The 15,609-nt window shown below is 37.8% G+C and overlaps 10 protein-coding genes across 10 annotated transcripts; 2 read left to right on the forward strand and 8 right to left on the reverse strand.

Annotated features, from left to right (window-relative positions):
* Window positions 1-897: 897 nt before the first annotated feature.
* Window positions 898-1,335, reverse strand: LOC26514165 (histone H3). Its single transcript, XM_014903550.3, has one exon. The coding sequence runs from the start codon at window positions 1,333-1,335 to the stop codon at window positions 925-927; it is 411 nt and encodes a 136-aa protein (XP_014759036.1). The 3' UTR covers window positions 898-924.
* A 1,077-nt stretch (window positions 1,336-2,412) lies between these two features.
* LOC26515522 (histone H2A) lies at window positions 2,413-2,932 on the reverse strand. Its single transcript, XM_032455394.2, has one exon. It carries the CDS (start codon window positions 2,856-2,858, stop codon window positions 2,484-2,486), a length of 375 nt encoding a protein of 124 aa, XP_032311285.1. The 5' UTR covers window positions 2,859-2,932; the 3' UTR covers window positions 2,413-2,483.
* An 80-nt stretch (window positions 2,933-3,012) lies between these two features.
* On the forward strand, window positions 3,013-9,290 carry LOC6501721 (histone H2B). Its single transcript, XM_044718238.1, has 2 exons — window positions 3,013-3,206; window positions 8,996-9,290. Exons 1-2 carry the CDS (start codon window positions 3,084-3,086, stop codon window positions 9,242-9,244), a joined length of 372 nt encoding a protein of 123 aa, XP_044574173.1. The 5' UTR covers window positions 3,013-3,083; the 3' UTR covers window positions 9,245-9,290.
* On the reverse strand, window positions 3,906-4,744 carry LOC6502880 (histone H1). The gene has a single exon (XM_001967752.4). It carries the CDS (start codon window positions 4,742-4,744, stop codon window positions 3,995-3,997), a length of 750 nt encoding a protein of 249 aa, XP_001967788.3. The 3' UTR covers window positions 3,906-3,994.
* Window positions 4,229-6,370, reverse strand: LOC6498725 (histone H3). The gene has a single exon (XM_001967693.4). The coding sequence runs from the start codon at window positions 6,282-6,284 to the stop codon at window positions 5,874-5,876; it is 411 nt and encodes a 136-aa protein (XP_001967729.1). The 5' UTR covers window positions 6,285-6,370; the 3' UTR covers window positions 4,229-5,873.
* Window positions 6,501-6,935, forward strand: LOC6502876 (histone H4). Its single transcript, XM_001967750.4, has one exon. It carries the CDS (start codon window positions 6,572-6,574, stop codon window positions 6,881-6,883), a length of 312 nt encoding a protein of 103 aa, XP_001967786.1. The 5' UTR covers window positions 6,501-6,571; the 3' UTR covers window positions 6,884-6,935.
* On the reverse strand, window positions 7,362-7,854 carry LOC123258377 (histone H2A). Its single transcript, XM_044718246.1, has one exon. The coding sequence runs from the start codon at window positions 7,805-7,807 to the stop codon at window positions 7,433-7,435; it is 375 nt and encodes a 124-aa protein (XP_044574181.1). The 5' UTR covers window positions 7,808-7,854; the 3' UTR covers window positions 7,362-7,432.
* A 404-nt stretch (window positions 9,291-9,694) lies between the features above and the next one.
* On the reverse strand, window positions 9,695-10,533 carry LOC123258352 (histone H1-like). The gene has a single exon (XM_044718218.1). The coding sequence runs from the start codon at window positions 10,531-10,533 to the stop codon at window positions 9,784-9,786; it is 750 nt and encodes a 249-aa protein (XP_044574153.1). The 3' UTR covers window positions 9,695-9,783.
* Window positions 10,018-12,159, reverse strand: LOC123258359 (histone H3). Its single transcript, XM_044718226.1, has one exon. The coding sequence runs from the start codon at window positions 12,071-12,073 to the stop codon at window positions 11,663-11,665; it is 411 nt and encodes a 136-aa protein (XP_044574161.1). The 5' UTR covers window positions 12,074-12,159; the 3' UTR covers window positions 10,018-11,662.
* Window positions 12,160-13,151: 992 nt separating this feature from the next.
* On the reverse strand, window positions 13,152-13,671 carry LOC123258370 (histone H2A). The gene has a single exon (XM_044718237.1). It carries the CDS (start codon window positions 13,595-13,597, stop codon window positions 13,223-13,225), a length of 375 nt encoding a protein of 124 aa, XP_044574172.1. The 5' UTR covers window positions 13,598-13,671; the 3' UTR covers window positions 13,152-13,222.
* Between the last annotated feature and the right edge of the window lie 1,938 nt (window positions 13,672-15,609).

Raw genomic sequence — 15,609 nt, forward strand, 5'->3', positions numbered from 1 at the left:
TTTTTTAAATTGCGTTTTATTCTTAAATATTCAAAATTTAATAAAAACTTTTTTCAATTGCCGTATATAGATCGGTTGCTTTTTATTGAGTACTCGAAAGTGCACGTTTACGTTAATATCTTAAATATTTTACATTAAAACATCGTTAAAAATATAAAATGATTGTATTATTGTTGATATACAAATGAATGTTATAAATTGAACTTTCAACTACCAGTTATGCAAATAATAATTTTATTTTTATATAATACTCATACTTAAATATAGCTTTTAAAATGACCCTTTCCTGGATAAAATGTGCGCTTTCATTTGACATAAAGAAACTGTTTTGGTACTAAAAAATATAGTTTTTCTAAAAGAATATAATTTTAAATTGTTTTGTTTTTTCTAATAAATCTTCTCTATTTTACATTCTGGAAGTAATTCATATTTTTTATATTTGGCTATGTATACCAGTGAAAGTCTCACATTGAACTATAATTACCAGTTATAATAGCCTTCAAAAAATAACCTTTACTTTAGTTTTCACTTAATAAATAATAATCTTCTAATATAATACAAACTCTTAGTTAATTTTAAAATGCATAATAGAAATTTGTATATTAAATAATATCATTTCTTATAAAATTTTAATTTTTTTTTGTTTGACATATTTTAAGTTTTTCTTTATATATTTACCAATTTATGACTTAAACAGCTAAATGCTAATATTAATATTCTGTAAAGAGTGCTCTCAATAAAAACATATATATATTTTGCTATACATTTATTAAATATATTTTTCTTTGCCTTCCAAATCTAAAAACTAATTCTTTTGGGTTATATATCAATAGGTACTCAAATCTCATTGAAAATAACATTGTGGTCCTGAAAAGGACCGATTTTTTTTTAAATATATGGGCTTCCAATTGACAATTATTCAATTTAAGCGCGCTCTCCACGGATACGACGAGCCAGCTGGATGTCTTTGGGCATAATAGTAACGCGCTTGGCATGAATGGCGCACAAATTGGTATCTTCAAACAGACCAACCAGATAGGCTTCGCTAGCTTCCTGCAAAGCCATCACAGCCGAGCTCTGGAAGCGCAAATCTGTCTTGAAGTCCTGAGCTATTTCACGCACCAACCGCTGGAATGGCAGCTTGCGGATCAACAACTCGGTACTCTTCTGGTAGCGACGGATTTCACGGAGAGCCACAGTTCCGGGACGATAGCGATGGGGCTTCTTTACTCCTCCGGTGGCTGGAGCACTCTTCCGTGCGGCCTTTGTAGCCAGTTGTTTGCGTGGCGCCTTGCCACCAGTCGATTTACGAGCAGTCTGCTTTGTACGAGCCATTTTAATTTCCAAATTCACTGTTCTCTTCGCGCCTCTAAAAACACAATAAACGTGCTGCCCGTTGCGCTACCTCTTTATATACCAGAAACGCCGAGGGTTGAAAAGAGGGAGATAGAACAACATGCCATTTCGATCAATCGGGTTTCGGAAGAGCGAGAAAAATATATCGCTCGGAACTCTTCGTATTCTCATTGAATCGGTATAAAGAGCAGCGCACCGATCTGACAAAATTAGTTCTTCAGTGACTTTCGTGCAGTGTGTTAATATAAAAAGAAAAAGATTGAAAAATGACTGGTCGTGGTAAAGGTGGCAAGGGCTTGGGAAAAGGTGGCGCCAAGCGTCATCGCAAAGTCTTGCGTGATAACATCCAGGGTATTACAAAGCCAGCTATTCGCCGTTTGGCTCGTCGTGGCGGTGTGAAGCGCATCTCTGGTCTTATCTACGAGGAAACTCGTGGAGTCCTGAAAGTGTTCTTGGAGAACGTTATTCGTGACGCCGTCACCTACACCGAACACGCCAAAAGGAAGACAGTGACGGCCATGGATGTTGTTTATGCTCTGAAGAGACAGGGACGCACTCTATACGGCTTCGGCGGTTAAAATTATTTTTGTACAGCCTGTACTTCAACTATACAATCGGTCCTTTTCAGGACCACAATTTCTTGAACAAAAAAAGAGAATAAAATTTGAAATAGTACCGTAATGATCGATCGTAGCCTTAGAAACTAGATATAATTTATTATAATTCAGAAAGCAGAATTTTACTTAATTTAGAAACGAAATAAACGGTATACTACTAGAAACTACATTTTTGTTTTTACATATATGCACACACAATAATCACACTCTTCACACAAGCTCTATATGTATATTATTGAAAATTCTTGAATGATTTTAAGTGAAATTTACATTCAACGTGGTTTTCTTTCATTTTATTTCAATCATTCATAATAGCGACAAAAATGTTTTCGCTTTTATTCTTGTTAATATATTGTTTATACATTTTGTTATTGTAATGTAAACTAGTGCTAATCTTGTAGTTGAAAATTTATATTCTTTTGAAAAAGTGTGGTCGTCCTGAAAAGGACGTTTGGGTTTATAAATGTGTTTATGTACAAGTATTCTGTATTCAGGGCCGTAATTAAGCGTTTAGGCCTTCTTCTCGGTCTTCTTGGGCAAAAGCACAGCCTGGATGTTGGGCAACACGCCACCCTGAGCTATGGTGACACCAGAGAGCAGCTTGTTCAACTCCTCGTCATTGCGAATAGCCAACTGGAGATGACGGGGAATAATCCTAGTCTTCTTGTTATCACGGGCAGCATTGCCAGCTAACTCGAGAACTTCAGCTGCCAGGTATTCCATAACGGCAGCCAGGTAAACAGGAGCGCCGGCACCAACGCGTTCAGCATAGTTGCCTTTGCGGAGCAGACGGTGAATACGTCCGACGGGGAACTGAAGACCAGCACGATTCGATCGGGACTTTGCCTTTCCCTTCACTTTTCCACCCTTGCCACGACCAGACATTTTTTTTTACTTTACGATAATTCACTTCACACACGAATAATGGTGGCGAACTATGGACCACCAATTTATACTTATGCCTTTATCCCTGCTTTCAGTTGGGGGTAGGTCGTTTCTGATGAAATTTTTTAAAAGTAGACCTGAAAACCTTGCTCGAATAAAAGTACTAAGCCGAACGGCTGTTGGGCGCAAATATTATTGTGAAGTGAAGTGAATTTGAAAGTAACTATGCCGCCGAAAACCAGTGGAAAGGCAGCCAAGAAGGCTGGCAAAGCTCAGAAAAATATAACCAAGAATGATAAGAAGAAGAAGCGCAAGAGGAAGGAAAGCTATGCTATTTACATCTACAAGGTTCTGAAGCAGGTTCACCCTGACACTGGAATTTCGTCTAAAGCTATGAGTATAATGAACAGCTTCGTAAACGATATCTTTGAGCGTATTGCTGCTGAGGCTTCGCGTCTGGCTCATTACAACAAGCGCTCGACCATCACCAGTCGGGAAATCCAAACGGCTGTTCGTCTTCTCCTGCCTGGAGAGTTGGCCAAGCATGCCGTTAGTGAAGGAACCAAGGCTGTCACTAAGTATACAAGCTCCAAGTAGATTGCTCGCTTGCTGGGCAGAATGATCCAAAAAGGCCCTTTTCAGGGCCACAACATCATTTTATCAAAGAACACCAAATTTTTAATAGAAGACAATAAAATAATTTCTTATTAATTCTTAAAGAAACACCATTTTTTAAGAAACACATTAGTAAATAAATAAACATCTTAACCTTACCTTACCTACCATAGTAGACTTTTATTATTTTTATTATTATTAGTTATACCTTCATAAACAAACGAGTAGAATGATGCTGGGCGTCGTTTTTCTATATTACATTAAATAATTGATATTTTTTATGTACAGGCGTACATTGCATAGGCATGCAACCAAATTTTCAAATTTTCTATTGCAATTTCGAATCCAGTATTGTTTTTAAGATACTCTCCTAAAAAGTCAAGTTGAAAAAAATTGATAATTTCTTTCTCTTTAAAACATATCTTGTAGCCCTGAAAAGGGCTTGTTTAATTTAATTTTAGATTTCGAAATCTAAAATTTCGATTGCAAACATGTGCAATTTTAATGCACATTTTTACAATTTATTTTTTTGCTGCCGTGGTCTTAGCTTTTGGCTTCTTTGCGGTAGCAGGAGCAGCGGCTTTCTTCACAGTCTTTTTGGGCTTAGCAGATGCAGCTGGTTTAGCCTTTGGGGCTTTAGCTGCCTTTGGTTTGGCTGATGATGGCTTCACCTTTGATGCTACTGCTTTTGCCTTAACGTTACCAGATTTCTTAGCGTCCTTTGCCTTGGCCTTCTCGGTCTTTTTCTTTTCAGCGGTCTTCTTAGTAGCCACGGCTTTTTTAGTTTTGGGCTTCTTGTCGGCAGCTCCGGCGGCCTTTTTAGTGGTGGCTCCGGTCTTCTTGGTGGATACCTTCTTGGTTTTAGTTTTTTTCTCAACAGAAGAAGGCTTTGGCTTGGGCTCCTTCTTGGCAGAAGCTGACAGTTTAAACGAACCAGAAGCACCCTTTCCCTTCGTCTGGATCAGCTTACCGTTGGCAACGGCAGACTTCAGGTACTTCTTGATGAAAGGAGCCAGCTTCTGAGCATCGCATTTGTACGTGGCAGTAATGTACTTCTTGATTGCTAGGAGGGACGAGCCCCCACGCTCCTTCAAATTCTTTATTGAAGCGTCTACCATTTGTTGAGTTGGCGGATGCGATGGTGGTGCAGTGGTCTTCTTCGCCTTTGTGGCAGCGGAGCCCGTTGCCTTTTTGGCTGTTACTTTCTTCTCAACCGGTGCAGGTGGAGCTGCCACAGGAGACGCGGATGTAGCTACTGCTGAATCGGACATTTTTAAATTTTTATTCACAGAAATAAACTTTTTTTTATGCAAAAAATAGCCCGCGACCCCACATCCAAAGTCCCTTGCTCGGATGAGAATCGAGGAGGAGAGCAGTTTGACTATGTGTTTGGCACAGTTCATTTGTGTTACAAATGTTTTTTCGAAGGGTGTAATTATTTTTTACTATTTCATTCTTAAAATGATATAATGTTGATTTTTTTAAATTGCGTTTTATTCTTAAATATTCAAAATTTAATAAAAACTTTTTTCAATTGCCGTATATAGATCGGTTGCTTTTTATTGAGTACTCGAAAGTGCACGTTTACGTTAATATCTTAAATATTTTACATTAAAACATCGTTAAAAATATAAAATGATTGTATTATTGTTGATATACAAATGAATGTTATAAATTGAACTTTCAACTACCAGTTATGCAAATAATAATTTTATTTTTATATAATACTCATACTTAAATATAGCTTTTAAAATGACCCTTTCCTGGATAAAATGTGCGCTTTCATTTGACATAAAGAAACTGTTTTGGTACTAAAAAATATAGTTTTTCTAAAAGAATATAATTTTAAATTGTTTTGTTTTTTCTAATAAATCTTCTCTATTTTACATTCTGGAAGTAATTCATATTTTTTATATTTGGCTATGTATACCAGTGAAAGTCTCACATTGAACTATAATTACCAGTTATAATAGCCTTCAAAAAATAACCTTTACTTTAGTTTTCACTTAATAAATAATAATCTTCTAATATAATACAAACTCTTAGTTAATTTTAAAATGCATAATAGAAATTTGTATATTAAATAATATCATTTCTTATAAAATTTTAATTTTTTTTGTTTGACATATTTTAAGTTTTTCTTTATATATTTACCAATTTATGACTTAAACAGCTAAATGCTAATATTAATATTCTGTAAAGAGTGCTCTAAATAAAAACATATATATATTTTGCTATACATTTATTAAATATATTTTTCTTTGCCTTCCAAATCTAAAAACTAATTCTTTTGGGTTATATATCAATAGGTACTCAAATCTCATTGAAAATAACATTGTGGTCCTGAAAAGGACCGATTTTTTTTTAAATATATGGGCTTCCAATTGACAATTATTCAATTTAAGCGCGCTCTCCACGGATACGACGAGCCAGCTGGATGTCTTTGGGCATAATAGTAACGCGCTTGGCATGAATGGCGCACAAATTGGTATCTTCAAACAGACCAACCAGATAGGCTTCGCTAGCTTCCTGCAAAGCCATCACAGCCGAGCTCTGGAAGCGCAAATCTGTCTTGAAGTCCTGAGCTATTTCACGCACCAACCGCTGGAATGGCAGCTTGCGGATCAACAACTCGGTACTCTTCTGGTAGCGACGGATTTCACGGAGAGCCACAGTTCCGGGACGATAGCGATGGGGCTTCTTTACTCCTCCGGTGGCTGGAGCACTCTTCCGTGCGGCCTTTGTAGCCAGTTGTTTGCGTGGCGCCTTGCCACCAGTCGATTTACGAGCAGTCTGCTTTGTACGAGCCATTTTAATTTCCAAATTCACTGTTCTCTTCGCGCCTCTAAAAACACAATAAACGTGCTGCCCGTTGCGCTACCTCTTTATATACCAGAAACGCCGAGGGTTGAAAAGAGGGAGATAGAACAACATGCCATTTCGATCAATCGGGTTTCGGAAGAGCGAGAAAAATATATCGCTCGGAACTCTTCGTATTCTCATTGAATCGGTATAAAGAGCAGCGCACCGATCTGACAAAATTAGTTCTTCAGTGACTTTCGTGCAGTGTGTTAATATAAAAAGAAAAAGATTGAAAAATGACTGGTCGTGGTAAAGGTGGCAAGGGCTTGGGAAAAGGTGGCGCCAAGCGTCATCGCAAAGTCTTGCGTGATAACATCCAGGGTATTACAAAGCCAGCTATTCGCCGTTTGGCTCGTCGTGGCGGTGTGAAGCGCATCTCTGGTCTTATCTACGAGGAAACTCGTGGAGTCCTGAAAGTGTTCTTGGAGAACGTTATTCGTGACGCCGTCACCTACACCGAACACGCCAAAAGGAAGACAGTGACGGCCATGGATGTTGTTTATGCTCTGAAGAGACAGGGACGCACTCTATACGGCTTCGGCGGTTAAAATTATTTTTGTACAGCCTGTACTTCAACTATACAATCGGTCCTTTTCAGGACCACAATTTCTTGAACAAAAAAAGAGAATAAAATTTGAAATAGTACCGTAATGATCGATCGTAGCCTTAGAAACTAGATATAATTTATTATAATTCAGAAAGCAGAATTTTACTTAATTTAGAAACGAAATAAACGGTATACTACTAGAAACTACATTTTTGTTTTTACATATATGCACACACAATAATCACACTCTTCACACAAGCTCTATATGTATATTATTGAAAATTCTTGAATGATTTTAAGTGAAATTTACATTCAACGTGGTTTTCTTTCATTTTATTTCAATCATTCATAATAGCGACAAAAATGTTTTCGCTTTTATTCTTGTTAATATATTGTTTATACATTTTGTTATTGTAATGTAAACTAGTGCTAATCTTGTAGTTGAAAATTTATATTCTTTTGAAAAAGTGTGGTCGTCCTGAAAAGGACGTTTGGGTTTATAAATGTGTTTATGTACAAGTATTCTGTATTCAGGGCCGTAATTAAGCGTTTAGGCCTTCTTCTCGGTCTTCTTGGGCAAAAGCACAGCCTGGATGTTGGGCAACACGCCACCCTGAGCTATGGTGACACCAGAGAGCAGCTTGTTCAACTCCTCGTCATTGCGAATAGCCAACTGGAGATGACGGGGAATAATCCTAGTCTTCTTGTTATCACGGGCAGCATTGCCAGCTAACTCGAGAACTTCAGCTGCCAGGTATTCCATAACGGCAGCCAGGTAAACAGGAGCGCCGGCACCAACGCGTTCAGCATAGTTGCCTTTGCGGAGCAGACGGTGAATACGTCCGACGGGGAACTGAAGACCAGCACGATTCGATCGGGACTTTGCCTTTCCCTTCACTTTTCCACCCTTGCCACGACCAGACATTTTTTTTACTTTACGATAATTCACTTCACACACGAATAATGGTGGCGAACTATGGACCACCAATTTATACTTATGCCTTTATCCCTGCTTTCAGTTGGGGGTAGGTCGTTTCTGATGAAATTTTTTAAAAGTAGACCTGAAAACCTTGCTCGAATAAAAGTACTAAGCCGAACGGCTGTTGGGCGCAAATATTATTGTGAAGTGAAGTGAATTTGAAAGTAACTATGCCGCCGAAAACCAGTGGAAAGGCAGCCAAGAAGGCTGGCAAAGCTCAGAAAAATATAACCAAGAATGATAAGAAGAAGAAGCGCAAGAGGAAGGAAAGCTATGCTATTTACAGAGCTGGGAAAACATCGATAGTTGGCATATTCGAGGTTTTCGAGGTTTTTCATACAAATATTCGATAGTATCGAACTAAAAAAATTATAAATCAAGTTTAAGTTGCATTTAGAGTAAATAATAAAAAAACTTCTTAAAGGCCATTCTTTATTCGAATAACAAAACATAACAAAATCTCATAATCATATGAAGTCGCTTATAACAAAGGAAGAAATGAAATAATTCACAAAAGATTCTTATGAATAGGTTAATATATTCTAAATTTGTACACTGACGACTAATATTGTAATATGAGTTCAATGCTATAGCCTCAACGGTTTGTATCTTCTGTTTTGAGTTACACATGCTATAACCTAGTCTAAGGTTTTAGCAGGTATAACTTAGAACAGAAAATACTAACCGTTGAGGCTATAGCATTGAACTCATGTTACAGTATTAGTCTTCAGTGTAACTAGCTAACTATTCATTGATTGAATAGTTTGAGATCCACATATTTTTATTGAGAAAGGATAATATATCCACGTTTTTGGCCTTTAGTGATGCTCTCCTAGCAGAAATAATTTGTCCCGTTTTACTAAAACTCCTCTCAGACTCAGTCGATGATGCTTTTAGATACCTACCTTTATCGTATTCGCCTTGCAAAAATTTGTCCATTTTCTCCGCCAACACCAATATTAACTTTCACGTGTAGATCTCCGCAGTTGTTCGCCAAAAGTAAAGATGTGCAAGCTTGCCACTATCGTTTACTATCGGCACTCAAACATCGATAGTGGTTCGCAAACCCAAATATTCGATATATCGATACTATCGTGAGTGGCCGACCCAGCTCTAGCTATTTACATCTACAAGGTTCTGAAGCAGGTTCACCCTGACACTGGAATTTCGTCTAAAGCTATGAGTATAATGAACAGCTTCGTAAACGATATCTTTGAGCGTATTGCTGCTGAGGCTTCGCGTCTGGCTCATTACAACAAGCGCTCGACCATCACCAGTCGGGAAATCCAAACGGCTGTTCGTCTTCTCCTGCCTGGAGAGTTGGCCAAGCATGCCGTTAGTGAAGGAACCAAGGCTGTCACTAAGTATACAAGCTCCAAGTAGATTGCTCGCTTGCTGGGCAGAATGATCCAAAAAGGCCCTTTTCAGGGCCACAACATCATTTTATCAAAGAACACCAAATTTTTAATAGAAGACAATAAAATAATTTCTTATTAATTCTTAAAGAAACACCATTTTTTAAGAAACACATTAGTAAATAAATAAACATCTTAACCTTACCTTACCTACCATAGTAGACTTTTATTATTTTTATTATTATTAGTTATACCTTCATAAACAAACGAGTAGAATGATGCTGGGCGTCGTTTTTCTATATTACATTAAATAATTGATATTTTTTATGTACAGGCGTACATTGCATAGGCATGCAACCAAATTTTCAAATTTTCTATTGCAATTTCGAATCCAGTATTGTTTTTAAGATACTCTCCTAAAAAGTCAAGTTGAAAAAAATTGATAATTTCTTTCTCTTTAAAACATATCTTGTAGCCCTGAAAAGGGCTTGTTTAATTTAATTTTAGATTTCGAAATCTAAAATTTCGATTGCAAACATGTGCAATTTTAATGCACATTATTACAATTTATTTTTTTGCTGCCGTGGTCTTAGCTTTTGGCTTCTTTGCGGTAGCAGGAGCAGCGGCTTTCTTCACAGTCTTTTTGGGCTTAGCAGATGCAGCTGGTTTAGCCTTTGGGGCTTTAGCTGCCTTTGGTTTGGCTGATGATGGCTTCACCTTTGATGCTACTGCTTTTGCCTTAACGTTACCAGATTTCTTAGCGTCCTTTGCCTTGGCCTTCTCGGTCTTTTTCTTTTCAGCGGTCTTCTTAGTAGCCACGGCTTTTTTAGTTTTGGGCTTCTTGTCGGCAGCTCCGGCGGCCTTTTTAGTGGTGGCTCCGGTCTTCTTGGTGGATACCTTCTTGGTTTTAGTTTTTTTCTCAACAGAAGAAGGCTTTGGCTTGGGCTCCTTCTTGGCAGAAGCTGACAGTTTAAACGAACCAGAAGCACCCTTTCCCTTCGTCTGGATCAGCTTACCGTTGGCAACGGCAGACTTCAGGTACTTCTTGATGAAAGGAGCCAGCTTCTGAGCATCGCATTTGTACGTGGCAGTAATGTACTTCTTGATTGCTAGGAGGGACGAGCCCCCACGCTCCTTCAAATTCTTTATTGAAGCGTCTACCATTTGTTGAGTTGGCGGATGCGATGGTGGTGCAGTGGTCTTCTTCGCCTTTGTGGCAGCGGAGCCCGTTGCCTTTTTGGCTGTTACTTTCTTCTCAACCGGTGCAGGTGGAGCTGCCACAGGAGACGCGGATGTAGCTACTGCTGAATCGGACATTTTTAAATTTTTATTCACAGAAATAAACTTTTTTTTATGCAAAAAATAGCCCGCGACCCCACATCCAAAGTCCCTTGCTCGGATGAGAATCGAGGAGGAGAGCAGTTTGACTATGTGTTTGGCACAGTTCATTTGTGTTACAAATGTTTTTTCGAAGGGTGTAATTATTTTTTACTATTTCATTCTTAAAATGATATAATGTTGATTTTTTTAAATTGCGTTTTATTCTTAAATATTCAAAATTTAATAAAAACTTTTTTCAATTGCCGTATATAGATCGGTTGCTTTTTATTGAGTACTCGAAAGTGCACGTTTACGTTAATATCTTAAATATTTTACATTAAAACATCGTTAAAAATATAAAATGATTGTATTATTGTTGATATACAAATGAATGTTATAAATTGAACTTTCAACTACCAGTTATGCAAATAATAATTTTATTTTTATATAATACTCATACTTAAATATAGCTTTTAAAATGACCCTTTCCTGGATAAAATGTGCGCTTTCATTTGACATAAAGAAACTGTTTTGGTACTAAAAAATATAGTTTTTCTAAAAGAATATAATTTTAAATTGTTTTGTTTTTTCTAATAAATCTTCTCTATTTTACATTCTGGAAGTAATTCATATTTTTTATATTTGGCTATGTATACCAGTGAAAGTCTCACATTGAACTATAATTACCAGTTATAATAGCCTTCAAAAAATAACCTTTACTTTAGTTTTCACTTAATAAATAATAATCTTCTAATATAATACAAACTCTTAGTTAATTTTAAAATGCATAATAGAAATTTGTATATTAAATAATATCATTTCTTATAAAATTTTAATTTTTTTTGTTTGACATATTTTAAGTTTTTCTTTATATATTTACCAATTTATGACTTAAACAGCTAAATGCTAATATTAATATTCTGTAAAGAGTGCTCTAAATAAAAACATATATATATTTTGCTATACATTTATTAAATATATTTTTCTTTGCCTTCCAAATCTAAAAACTAATTCTTTTGGGTTATATATCAATAGGTACTCAAATCTCATTGAAAATAACATTGTGGTCCTGAAAAGGACCGATTTTTTTTTAAATATATGGGCTTCCAATTGACAATTATTCAATTTAAGCGCGCTCTCCACGGATACGACGAGCCAGCTGGATGTCTTTGGGCATAATAGTAACGCGCTTGGCATGAATGGCGCACAAATTGGTATCTTCAAACAGACCAACCAGATAGGCTTCGCTAGCTTCCTGCAAAGCCATCACAGCCGAGCTCTGGAAGCGCAAATCTGTCTTGAAGTCCTGAGCTATTTCACGCACCAACCGCTGGAATGGCAGCTTGCGGATCAACAACTCGGTACTCTTCTGGTAGCGACGGATTTCACGGAGAGCCACAGTTCCGGGACGATAGCGATGGGGCTTCTTTACTCCTCCGGTGGCTGGAGCACTCTTCCGTGCGGCCTTTGTAGCCAGTTGTTTGCGTGGCGCCTTGCCACCAGTCGATTTACGAGCAGTCTGCTTTGTACGAGCCATTTTAATTTCCAAATTCACTGTTCTCTTCGCGCCTCTAAAAACACAATAAACGTGCTGCCCGTTGCGCTACCTCTTTATATACCAGAAACGCCGAGGGTTGAAAAGAGGGAGATAGAACAACATGCCATTTCGATCAATCGGGTTTCGGAAGAGCGAGAAAAATATATCGCTCGGAACTCTTCGTATTCTCATTGAATCGGTATAAAGAGCAGCGCACCGATCTGACAAAATTAGTTCTTCAGTGACTTTCGTGCAGTGTGTTAATATAAAAAGAAAAAGATTGAAAAATGACAGGTCGTGGTAAAGGTGGCAAGGGCTTGGGAAAAGGTGGCGCCAAGCGTCATCGCAAAGTCTTGCGTGATAACATCCAGGGTATTACAAAGCCAGCTATTCGCCGTTTGGCTCGTCGTGGCGGTGTGAAGCGCATCTCTGGTCTTATCTACGAGGAAACTCGTGGAGTCCTGAAAGTGTTCTTGGAGAACGTTATTCGTGACGCCGTCACCTACACCGAACACGCCAAAAGGAAGACAGTGACGGCCATGGATGTTGTTTATGCTCTGAAGAGACAGGGACGCACTCTATACGGCTTCGGCGGTTAAAATTATTTTTGTACAGCCTGTACTTCAACTATACAATCGGTCCTTTTCAGGACCACAATTTCTTGAACAAAAAAAGAGAATAAAATTTGAAATAGTACCGTAATGATCGATCGTAGCCTTAGAAACTAGATATAATATATTATAATTCAGAAAGCAGAATTTTACTTAATTTAGAAACGAAATAAACGGTATACTACTAGAAACTACATTTTTTTTTTTTAGATATATGCACACACAATAATCACACTCTTCACACAAGCTCTATATGTATATTATTGAAAATTCTTGAATGATTTTAAGTGAAATTTACATTCAACGTGGTTTTCTTTCATTTTATTTCAATCATTCATAATAGCGACAAAAATGTTTTCGCTTTTATTCTTGTTAATATATTGTTTATACATTTTGTTATTGTAATGTAAACTAGTGCTAATCTTGTAGTTGAAAATTTATATTCTTTTGAAAAAGTGTGGTCGTCCTGAAAAGGACGTTTGGGTTTATAAATGTGTTTATGTACAAGTATTCTGTATTCAGGGCCGTAATTAAGCGTTTAGGCCTTCTTCTCGGTCTTCTTGGGCAAAAGCACAGCCTGGATGTTGGGCAACACGCCACCCTGAGCTATGGTGACACCAGAGAGCAGCTTGTTCAACTCCTCGTCATTGCGAATAGCCAACTGGAGATGACGGGGAATAATCCTAGTCTTCTTGTTATCACGGGCAGCATTGCCAGCTAACTCGAGAACTTCAGCTGCCAGGTATTCCATAACGGCAGCCAGGTAAACAGGAGCGCCGGCACCAACGCGTTCAGCATAGTTGCCTTTGCGGAGCAGACGGTGAATACGTCCGACGGGGAACTGAAGACCAGCACGATTCGATCGGGACTTTGCCTTTCCCTTCACTTTTCCACCCTTGCCACGACCAGACATTTTTTTTTACTTTACGATAATTCACTTCACACACGAATAATGGTGGCGAACTATGGACCACCAATTTATACTTATGCCTTTATCCCTGCTTTCAGTTGGGGGTAGGTCGTTTCTGATGAAATTTTTTAAAAGTAGACCTGAAAACCTTGCTCGAATAAAAGTACTAAGCCGAACGGCTGTTGGGCGCAAATATTATTGTGAAGTGAAGTGAATTTGAAAGTAACTATGCCGCCGAAAACCAGTGGAGCTCTCCAGTGACCTTCGTGCAGTGTGTTAAGAATTCACTTAAGTTCGAGAATTCAGTGACTTTCGTGCAGTGTGAAAAGAAAAAGATTGAAAAACGAGTGGTTGCGATGCAAGTGAGTGATTGGAGGTGAAGGAAAGCAAAGAGATTTACAAAAGACCAAAGGTTCCTCCTTCACCCTTCACATGCAAAGTGACCACGAAAGTGAAGAGTTCAAGCAGCCAGCCAATGCTGTGCAAGCAATCAAAAAAGACAAAAACAATACAAACATGACAAAAAATAAAAATAAAAACAAAAGTGGCTCCCCAAAGCCACCTCCGACGGTTGCCACAAACAAATCGAACACAAACACATGCTCGCCAAGGCCATCAACCCCGGCACTAGCCGATGAAGACGATGAAATGGTCTACGAGTCTGACTCGTCCAAGCGACACAGAAGCTCATCGTCCGATTACGATTCATCCGACAGCGACGAATCCACATATGAAGAAGATGATGATGAGGACTCTACCCTAACTGCAGAACAAGTAAGGGGTCTCCTCAAAGAAACCAGCAAACTCAGAGAAGAAAACAAAAAACTACTAGAACTTCTAACTCAACATAAAAACAACAAAAACAACCAAGACGATAACACCACCAGCTACAACCATAAGGAAAATTACCCGGCACTAAACAGCAAACAACAGAATAAAAGATTTAAATTGACTACGCCACCAGCAAAACACACAGCCCCTAAGAAGACTGCAGTACCAGCTAGGACCACATCATACCCTCCTAAGGAAACCGACACCTTAAACAATCTACCGGTAATAGTATTATATAACACAAACATTAAGATTCTAAGACAAGCCTTAAAGGGTAAATACACCCTTAACATAGTAAACAAAAATGTTACACATTTAAAACTATACACACTAGAAAATTTGACTAACACAAAAAACTTTCTCACAGAAAACAAAGCCATGTACTTCACATATACCCCCAAACAACTTAAACCACACACTGTTATTATAAAAAAACTACCTCTAAACATATTTAATGAAAGCGAAATTAAATCTGCCCTTCAAGAAAAAATTCCGGAACTGGAAATAATTTCCATAAAACCTTATAAAGAAAAATTCTACCTTGCCCAAATCAAAAAAACAAATAACAATCTCAACAACCTATTTAATATAAGCACCTTGTTAAATTGCAAAATCATCATTGAAGGCTTCAAGCCACACCCTAATAGTATTAAACAATGCCACAAATGCCAAAGATTTGCACACGTAGCCAGCAACTGTAATATGCCTTACCGCTGCATCAAATGCACAAACACGCATCCACCAGGTGAATGCAAAGTTCCCAAACCAGACCCAAACAACCCTCAACCCTCCCCAGCTAAATGTGTCAATTGCCTTGGTAACCACACTGCCAACGCTAAAATATGCCCAATCAGGCTTAAAATTATTGAAAAAATTAAGACAAGACGAACCACGCAATCAACAAATATTAACAATAAAATTGTAAGTGACAAAAGCTTTTCATCATTATTTACAAATATCACGCAAACGCAGGCCCAGCCTCAACCTCAGCCTCAACCAAAAACACCCACAACCATGACAATAGATAGTATAAATAGAGAGTCCATCAAAGCCTTTGGCAAAGACCTTTTAGCCTGCATTGAAATAATGCAAAACACCATTCACAAATACCCACAAACTAAAACTGAAAATATCAAAAAACAAATCCTACTAGATTTCATTCTACAAATATCCCTATGAGACCA

The sequence above is a fragment of the Drosophila ananassae genome, unplaced genomic scaffold, assembly GCF_017639315.1.
Source record: "Drosophila ananassae strain 14024-0371.13 unplaced genomic scaffold, ASM1763931v2 tig00000205, whole genome shotgun sequence".
In the NCBI taxonomy this organism is placed as follows: Eukaryota; Metazoa; Arthropoda; class Insecta; order Diptera; family Drosophilidae; genus Drosophila; species Drosophila ananassae.